General features: G+C 39.7%; 2 protein-coding genes across 2 annotated transcripts; both read right to left on the bottom strand.

Moving 5' to 3' along the window:
* Positions 1-2,898: 2,898 nt before the first annotated feature.
* LOC125588434 (secreted RxLR effector protein 161-like) lies at positions 2,899-3,573 on the bottom strand. Its single transcript, XM_048759773.1, has one exon. It carries the CDS (start codon positions 3,571-3,573, stop codon positions 2,899-2,901), a length of 675 nt encoding a protein of 224 aa, XP_048615730.1.
* A 3,968-nt stretch (positions 3,574-7,541) lies between these two features.
* LOC106384205 (S-protein homolog 5-like) lies at positions 7,542-9,122 on the bottom strand. Its single transcript, XM_048760816.1, has one exon. The coding sequence runs from the start codon at positions 8,143-8,145 to the stop codon at positions 7,639-7,641; it is 507 nt and encodes a 168-aa protein (XP_048616773.1). The 5' UTR covers positions 8,146-9,122; the 3' UTR covers positions 7,542-7,638.
* Between the last annotated feature and the right edge of the window lie 1,213 nt (positions 9,123-10,335).

The following is a 10,335-nucleotide window of genomic DNA, read 5'->3' as shown; positions in this document are numbered from 1 at the left end:
GTCAGCACTTCCAGGAGGCTTAAAAATTGTCCTTGGAGAGATGCTCGGTTCCAACCATACAAATCGTATAAGCCGAGAACCTATCGCGGACTTTAAATCGGTATGGAATCAGGATGAAACTGAAACGTGATACGTAAGTCGAATTAGTCATCGCACCCTATAAAACCAGGAGTAAACCTAGGTCTTGCCCTAAACCCAGCGCACTGGTCTCTTACATCTCTAGGCATTGTATCAAAAACCTTGATACGAGATCCCAAAATTTGTCTCTTTGCCAATATTCGAGCGTCTTCAGAAATCCCGCAAGTTTACACACTGCGGAAAACTCTCAAAACAGATCATGGATATAGCAGTTCATACAGAGTTAGATTACGAGATGACAACTTGTAGTCTTCCTTCTACACCCATATAAAATACCATCGGCAGCAACACGCCTGATAACCTCTACGTAAAAACCAGACCGTAAAAGTCTCGCTGGAAAACTAGTCATACGAACCTTAACTCCAAGACGAACTACGAAAGGCTTGATCCCTTCAACAAGGGTACGTAGGCAGCCGTCATAAGGCGCAGCCCCAATCTTATCGCGTTCTACTTTTAGAAGAGCGAGAAGACCACCTACAACGGACCTTTTTGACCATTAATTCCGCCTAACTCACCTAACTTGCCAAGCCACTCGCTAAAACCTCACGCTAGAAGCTCATGGTTCTAACGAGCTGGGGGTCTAACTGTTGGGATCAAAATCGGTCACGACGGAATGAATGTCTGAAAGTCCGTATAAATCGGCATGAATGTTTTTACGAAAAATAAATCTTAGAAAAGATTTATTTTTACGAAGAATCTTGCGGAGAAAACACATTCACGAAAATTCGGAGAAAGATGCGAACAAGGTTGCTGCGTAGCAACCGAGCTCTCCCCGAAGCTCGGTCGCTACGTAAGGACCGAGGACGTACACGGCTCGGTCGCTACGTAGCGACCGAGCTCTCACCAAAGCTTGGTCGCTACGTAGCGACCGAGTACGTACACGGCTCGGTCGCTACGTAGCGACCGAGCACGTACACGGCTCGTTCGCTACGTAGCGACCGATCTCTCACCAAATCCCCGAAGAAGAAAAACGTAGAAAAATTCTTCGACAAATACTTTTTCGAAATAGATTCTTCTTTACGAAAAGCTTTGCGGAAGAAACGCGAGTCATCGGACAAGAGCTCGAAAAGGATCGTTACGCAGCGACCAAACACGTGCTCCGCTCGGTCACTACGTAGCGACCGAGTTCGAGACAAAGCTCAGTCGCTACGTAGCGACCAAACGTCCGTTCCGCTCGGTCGCTACTCTTCCGAAACGTTGATACGACATCAGTTCATGCATTCTCGTCTACCCTTCGATGCTATCTCCCAAATACCGTAGCGGACCCATCTCACGTTCCCCGCCATTTCTAAGTTATCAATCAAACTTTACCGTAAAAACCGCGGAAAGTTCATTCTTTATCGAAAGAAGCCATAATAAACGCTTCGAGTCGGAAGACGGCCCAATGGGACCTAAGACATGACTCGAGGCCAACTTACGATTTCTTAACCAACAGCCCGTAAACCGCATGTCGGTTTACGCTTGGTTCGCAAGGGAAGATAAATGTCAAGTTTCCGCGGATAAATACGAAATTTTGAAGATAATTACGAAGATCGAAAAAAATGGAATATCTCCATTTTTATGCTATGGCGGCTTAAGGGCAGAAGAGGAAAAGCGTAAACCGACCTTGGAGCCAGTATATAAGGGGTCCTAGGTGAGAGGCATGAAGAAGAATTTTTTGAGAGAAAACTTAGCACTTAGAGCAATTAGACAACTTTCCGTTTTTGTTATTTCGAGCTGCGACTCAACTAGGTTTTGCAGTCTTAGGTTGTTAGAACTAGGAATCTCGCCGACAGCTCTCCTAGCCAAGGTTTCTACCTTGGTTTAACGCTCATACGCGGATTCGGAATAAAACTCTTTTTGCTCTCTTTTACGATTTCTTATTTCTTTTGGTCTTTAATCGCGTGTTCTGATTGCTTGGCGTGTGGTTTAACAGATATCCGAGACCTCTGGGAAATTAGAATTTTCCTAACTTTCCTAATTTAAACGGAAATTGACAGTGCAAATTTCGGTTCCCACACACACGAGTTTGTTATAGAGTTCCCCTCTTCACCACCGGGTACATCTCTCTTCAGAAACGGTATCCTGGAATACACTATGAGATAGAGTTTGTTACAAAGAGAATCTTAGCTTCATCTCTCAGCTAAGCTTAACTCTATATATCGAAGAAGAAGACACTTAGAGCTCTGCTAATAAGCTCCTCTCTTAAGTCTCTTAGTAGTGGGCTTAGAGTAAACGATACGGCCCAACACAGCATCCCCGTATCACCACATTCTATCTCATTGGCCCATCAGACCAATATGACCGTTAAGCCTTTGAACAACGAACTATCCTTTTACAAATTCCACCTTGGTTCTTGTTCTCTTACAATACCATCTCCTTGGTATCATTTAGTGCATTCCCGATCCTGGTATAACCTCCTGCCAGTCTCCCTGATTAAAAACTTCTGAACACAAACCCTCATCCTTAACAACTCCTCTCCAACAACAAACCGTTGTTAGACCTCTGCCCCTGTATCGTCTTCCCTTGCTGAGATGACTCAAGACGATACTGGCCAATGTAATCTTACTAAGCTTCAGTCACGTTCAGTGACTTTAGATGATCACTGAACTTCTCTCCTGGTAGTACCTTTGTCAACGCATCAGCCGGGTTCTTGGACGTATGAATCTTTAGTACCTTCACAAAACCATGTGCCACCAACTCCCTGACAAAATTGTACTTGACTCTAACATGCATAGAGCGTTGATGAAACATGTTGTTCTTTGCTAAGTAGATCGCACTTTACGAATCACAGTATATCTCCGCTGCGTCCTTTTTGAAGCCCAGTTCCTCACAGACTCCTTTTAACCACACTGCTTCTCGACTCGACTCAGATAATGATATATATTCATCCTCCTTTGTCAACAAAGCAACCACCTTCTGCAAACATGAGCGCCAACTAACAGTGCTTCCTCCCATAGTGAACAAAAACCATGTGATTGATCTGCTGCTATCTTGATCTGATGCATAGTCTGAGTCACAATACCCTCGAACCTGAAAGTCTGAACCTTTCGAGAACAACAAATTCAACTTAGCTGCTCCTTTGAGATAGCGCATTATCCATTTTACAGCTGCCCAGTGCTCTGTTCCTGGCTTTCCCATATATCTACTCACCAGTCCCAAACCATACGCCAAATCAGGACTTGAACCTACCATCGCATACATAAGACTCCCCACTGCGCTAGCATAAGGAACTCCTTCCATCTTCCTCACTTCCTCTGCTTCCTCCGGTTTGGAAACAGCTTTCAACTTGAACTGTGACCCTATCGGAGTCTGAACCGAGCTCGCATCCTGCATGCCAAATGTCTTTAGAACCTGATCCAAGTATCTCTCTTGTGACAACCTCAAAGTCCCTTTGCTCCTTTCTCTTAGAATGTCCATACCCAAAATACGTCTAGTTGGACCCAAATCCTTCATTTCAAATTCTGACTTCAGAAGCTTATATCGTCCACGTAGAGTAACAGATACACTCTTGACTCAACTGACTTCCCTTTTAAGTAGATGCATGGATCATACTGACTCCTGTTATACTCTTTTCTGATCATGAAATCATCAAATCGATGATTCCACTCACGGGGAGACTGCTTTAACCCGTACAACGCTTTCTTCAATAAACAAACTTTATCTTCTTGTCCTTTCTGCACAAACCCCTCTGGCTGAGTCATGTAGATTCTTTCCTGTAAAACTCCGTGAAGAAATGCGGTTTTGACGTCCATTTTCTCTAACTCCATATCATAGTTAACCATTGCTGATAGAAGTAACCTTATAGATACATGCTTGACTACCGGGGCAAAAACTTCATTATAGTCAATGCCCTCAACCTGTGCATAGCCTTTTGCCACCAAGCGACCCTTGTACCTCGGTTCCTCTACTCCCGGAATGCCCGGCTTGTACTTATAAACCCATTTACAACCTATAACCTTTTGGTTTTTCGGTTTATCTGTGAGCTCCCACGTTTGGTTTACATCATGTGAAACCATCTCCTCACTCATTGTTCCATTCCAAAGATTCCAGTCTTTACTTCTTCTGGCTTCAGAATATGATTTTGGCTCCTCTGTTTCTATCTCTTCTGCACTTGCAAGAGCATATGCCACGAGGTCCGTATCTCCATACTTTGATGGAGGCTTTATCTTCCTTCTAACCCTGTCTCTTGCTAGAATATAGTCACTCAGGTTTTCATCACCCTCTTGAAAGGTAGCTTCATCATCGTCTTCTGAATCACTGGAGTCTGACAGATTTATCGGATCCTTAATCCCAATAGCTCCACCTTGAGCCAAAGACTCTACTTCTTCATCTTTGTTTGGTTCAAACTCTTCTAGTTCTTCTTTGAATGAAACCTTTCTTTTGGAGTTTTGTGGCTTGCTGCTCTCAACAGTAACCTCTGTAGACTCTTCTCGCTGCTTGAAGAGCTTTTCTTCGTTAAATACCACATCCTTACTTATCACAACCTTTTCTTCGTCTAGAAGCCATATTCTGTAGCCTTTAGTTTCCAGTGCGTATCCCAGTAGAACTCCTTTTGTTGCTCGAGGGCTAATCTTATCATAGACTGTGTGAACATACGATATACATCCGAACCTCCTTAAATGATCATATCTAGGCTCAGTTCCTGACCATAATGCTTCAGGTACTTCGAAATTTGTCGCAGAGCCTGGTGACCTGTTGATGATGTATACCGCCGTCGAAGCTGCCTCAGCCCAAAAACTCTGCACCCAAACCTGTCTCATGAAGCATACTCCTTATTTTATCCATTATTGTTCTATTCATACGCTCAGAGACCCCGTTCTGTTGTGGCGTGTAGGGACAAGTCTTGTGACGCTTAACTCTTGTGTCTCTGCATACCTTGTCAAACCTACTGTTGTAAAACTCTAACCCATTATCCGTTCTTAGGCACTTCAACTTCTTTTGAGTCTGATTCTCAACCAAGTTCTTCCACTCTTCGAACTTCTGGAACGTCTCATCCTTTGTTTTGAGAAAATATATCCAGACTCGTCTTGAGTAGCCGTCTATGAATGTTAGGAAATACTTGCATCCAGACAAGCTTGGAGTCACGTTCGGTGATCCCCACAAGTCTGAATGTACGTAATCAAGTATTCCTTCCGTTGTGTGCTTAGCCTTTGGAAAGCTCAGTTTATGAGACTTTCCCATTGCACATGACTCGCAGAACCCCAGTGACTTTATCTCTTCCTTCTTCAAATGACCTTTCCTCACCAGTATCTCCATAGATGACTGACTCATATGCGCTAACCGAGAGTGCCATCTGCTCGTAGTATCAACTGCGCTGCACGTCTCACTCATGTTGACCTTTCTTACTTTTCCCTGCAAGTAATAGAGGCCTTGATCATACTCCCCTGACAGAACCCTCTGATTGTCCTTGTAGAACTCAACTCTGAAACCTGCACCCACGTATTTACATCCTGACTGCTCTAGTTGCCCGTAGGAGAACAGATTCCTAGCCATATCCGGAATGTATCTTACTTGGCCTAGAGTTACCACTGTTCCATCAGGATTATCGATAGTGATCAAACCCTGTCCTTTCACCATGCAGTAGGTGTTGTTACCCATTAGGACTTTGTTGCCTTTGAATTCTTCAAACTGCGACAACACATCTCTTCTGGGTGTAATGTGAAACGTACACCCAGAGTCTAGTACCCACTCATCTTCTCTTGCTTGAGTGCTTGCCGTTAGAGCTATCGAGGTAGGTAGCTTCATGGCAACGTTTGCAGATGTAGAGGCTTTGCTTTGGTCTTGCTTGCGCTGTGGGCAGTCACGTTTCCAGTGAGTCTCGTCTCCACAGATCCAACAAGCTTTTGGTCCAAACTTTGGTCTTGACTTTGATCTCCCTCTTTCGTAGCCTCTGCTCCTCCCTCTGTTGTAGTTATTATTTCTAGATCCTCTCTTATCATTTCTCCCTTTGTTATCCACATATAGTTCTTCTGATCCTTGTCTTGATCTGCTGAGAGAGCCTTTCTGTCTCAACTCCGCCTCTTTTGCGTAAGCCAAGGAAACTAATTCATTCACCGTCAGTGTTTCCTTCCCCGTTCCTTACTTCTACGTGTGAACCAATGGTTCATATGGGGTTGGTAGACTCGTCAGAAGTTGGATCGCTTGATCTTCATCACTCACCATGATCTTCAAGCTTGCTAGATCCGCAATTAGCTTCAGGAAGGTGTCGAGGTTCTCCTCTATTGACTTCCTCTCCTCCATCTTGAAGCTTGCAAAGATTTGCTTCAAGTAGATGCGGTTAGGGAGCGATTTCGTTTGGTAATCTTGCTCCAGAGCCTTCTACATGCCCAACGCTGTAGTTTCATGCATAATCTTCCTCAGAATAGTGTCACTCAGGCACGTCCCCAACAGATTCTTCACTCTAATATCCTTCTCCGCAGCTCTGGGATCAACCTTAACCTCCTTTGACTCTGTATCGTCACTCTGATCTCCTGACACTGACCCAATCTCCTCTCTCAATACTGATCCCAAACCTTGAATCTCTAATTGACCGAGGAGCTTGTACTTCCACAACCCGAAGTCACCTTTACCGTCGAATTTCTCCATCTCAAACTTTCCTGGTATTGGCTCCATACTGACTCGACCTTGATCTGACTATCACCTGCAGATGACAAGCAGAGAGACAAAGTCAGTAGCAATCTATTCTAGATTCGAATCAACAATATTATCCAAGAAACATGCACAACTTTTATCGACGAGTATTGAGTACAAGAAGATAAAGAACACTCCCCTATGGATCTTGATTTATCAGGACTCGCGAGTTTGATCTGAGCTTTCTTCCGATCCCGCGATGGTCGATCTTGGCTGCTTCCTTCTAGATCTGGATGATCTAGATCTTTACTCGCTGGATCTAGATGATCTAGCTTCCCTCAGTTCTCCGATCTTCTTTAAGCTTCGAATCCCCCTTCGTATCACTTCGACTAACCTGGCTCTGACACCACTTGTAACCGATATGATCTCTCTCTCTAACTCGATTCGCTCAAGCTCACTATCTCTCTATCACTCTCGTGTGTAATGCGTAAAGGAAAGAACAGATTAAAAGGAATACAGTACACACGAGTTTGTTATAGAGTTCCCCTCTTCACCACCGGGTACATCTCTCTTCAGGAACGGTATCCTTGAATACACTATGAGATAGAGTTTGTTACAAAGAGAATCTTAGCTTCATCTCTCAGCTAAGCTTAACTCTATATATCGAAGAAGAAGACACTTAGAGCTCAGCTAATCAGCTCCTCTCTTAAGTCTCTTAGTAGTGGGCTTAGAGTAAACGATACGGCCCAACACAGCATCTTCGTATCACCACATTCTATCTCACTGGCCCATCAGACCAATATGACCGTTAAGCCTTTGAACAACGAACTATCCTTTTACATAAAGAAATATTTTAAGCAATTATCAATAATATTATTTTATTATAATCTATTACGATGGTAACATTTTCTTAGATGACATAGTGATAACAACAATCTTTTCTTTTTCTTACACATTATCGAGCCATGGGAAACAATAAGGATCTGAACCTCCCTCTATACGACATATAGCTTCGTCTCCATCCTGTCTTCTCACCTGCCAAAGACATTTATCGCAGGCTGGAGACGCTGCAAATTCATCATCGTCTCTCCATGGGTCGAATATTACAAAAAGGTGAGATCCCCCTCCGTACCACGTAAAATGGCAACGAAACATTGTAGTGCTCCAAATGTTAACACGAAATCGGAAACCCCAGTAATGATTCCAAGGAATATGGATCAACCCCAAGTCATCGTCATCAGATTTGCAATGTACATTCAGAGTTTGTCTGTTCTTTACAACGTTGTGGATTATAACATGCTTTTTTGATAGAGGAAAGAAGCTGTCACCGCCTGATCCTGGTCCTGGTGCTTCCGCCACAACATCTGAGACATCTAACGCTGAAACAAAAAGAGTAAGAATGAAAAATGAGATCATAAAAATCAATATGCAATGAGGCTTATTAGAGAAAGCCATTGCAGTGGAGTGGGTTGTTAGAATGAACTTGGTTCCCTATTTATAGATATTAACAAAAATGTAAATATATTTGAAGGGATGACTAAATAGTAATACGAATGTTACGTTGAATGCATGTATTTGATATGTGTTCATCGACGTGGAAATGCTTATTGGTTTCCTCTAGAGTTACAAATTATTTATTTTTTCATAAATTAGGAAACAAATTTTTCTCATTCATTCTCATTCTTTTTTTTTTGTGGAGGAATAAAGAACAATATTATTTCTTGATAAATCTGGGAAGGAACAAACATTTTTTTTCATTTCTACTATTTTATTCCTCTAAATTCATTTCCTATTCATTCCTCCTGTTTTCAGAAAGGTTACCAGTCGGAGCCTAAATGTAAAGTAGGTGGTGATGCAATGCGACATTAAAACTAGATATGGAAAATTAAATTAATAAATCATTTTCTGAATATAATAATATACTCCCTCCGTTTCAAAAAGATACATATTTTAAACTTTTCACATATATTAAAAAAACACATTAAAACTTGATTGTAAATGCATTGTTTTTTGTGAGTAACAATTTTCCATAACTTTTAGACAATAGAAATCCAATAAACACCATTACTTTTTGTGAAATTTACAATTTTTCATTAAATAATACATTGAAAAGGTAAAAAATGTATCTTTTTGAAACAAATTTTTTTCTAGAAAGTGGGATCTTTCTGTAACGGAAGGAGTATTTAATACAAATTATTCTAATTTATATTTGATAAAATTGATATAATTTTAAGAAAACTGCCTAAAATACCACCTTCCTAATACCAATTTTAATGTTTACCTCAACCAGTTTTATCCTCATTTTTAAAAGGTAAAAGACACTTATAACTTAGGTTTAACTAATGATCTAGACTTAAAGTTTAGAGTTGAGGAGTGAGAAAGAGTTTTGGAATGTAGAGTTTAAGATTCTAATAAATATATAAATAAATATTTAAAACAAATTAAAGAAATAGTTTCAAATAGAATTTTCGAATTTCAAAAATAAAATTTGGAACAAAAAAAATTCAAAAAAAATTATAAAAATTTGAATTTGAAAATGTATAGTTCGAAAAGTATAATTTTTTTTATTTATTTAAATAATTATTTATTTATATATAAAACAAGAATATAAAAGTCTTTTGCATCTTAATGAAGAAGACATTTTTGAAAATGTCACTTTAATGAAGGTAAACATGAATAATGATACCAATAATATGATAAACATGAAAATTTCTCATAATTTTATTTTATATAATTTAATTTTATAATATGGTGTTTAGTAATAAAACTTCCAACTAAAAATGTATCATAAGAAATCTTTTTAATGAATAAACAGTTTGTTGCCAAAAATGAATAAACAATTCAATTTAAAATTCTCAAAGGAAATCTGCTTCAGTCTATGATTTATGAAAATTAAATTTATGCTTTTTTACTATGAAGAGGTTGATATTATTCAAGTACGAAGAGAAGGACAAGTTTTGAAATTTTGGGGGTTTGAAACAAATAAAAAAAGAACGCCTATATATTATTCCTTACGATTTATTTTAATTGTCGTTGTAGACTTGTGCACAAAGATTAAGAAACATTTAACTCAAACAGACCGGTACCATTGAAACACAAAATTTATATATTCTAAATAAAAACATTATTACCTATACAACTAATAGTTTTTCAATCAATAGAAAAATACACTAGAGAACTTCTGTTACTTTGTATAAGTCCCCATAAATCAAAATTTCAAATATATTATAAATATGAATATTTTTTTCTAATGAGGTGGCAAATGTTCAAAACTGATGAATATGGCAAATGTTTCATTAACAGTGCGAGAGCTTCTTTTGATTTATAGTCCACTAGAGAGGTGGATCATTTGCCACCTCTTATTGAGATGTGGCAAATGTTTCATTAAAAATGGCCAGAGCTAGCCTTGACGAAGAGATGTTTCTCTGTACACAAAACTGATGAATATGGTTCTCGAAATATTTAGAAAGCACAAGAACGGAGCTTTAACGATTATATACTCAAATATACAATAAACTAATCATCAAGTAAATTTTACTGATTTAGAGTAATTTCATGTCTGAATCATGTGTTCAAGTAAATTTTTCAACGCTGGATAATTAGGTTATTACAAACTATAAAAAATATTACAGACGAGTCTATAAC

The sequence above is a fragment of the Brassica napus genome, chromosome C6, assembly GCF_020379485.1.
Source record: "Brassica napus cultivar Da-Ae chromosome C6, Da-Ae, whole genome shotgun sequence".
Taxonomy (NCBI): Eukaryota; Viridiplantae; Streptophyta; class Magnoliopsida; order Brassicales; family Brassicaceae; genus Brassica; species Brassica napus.
Note: the sequence above shows the minus strand (reverse complement) of the source record. Positions and strands in the feature narration are given on the sequence as shown.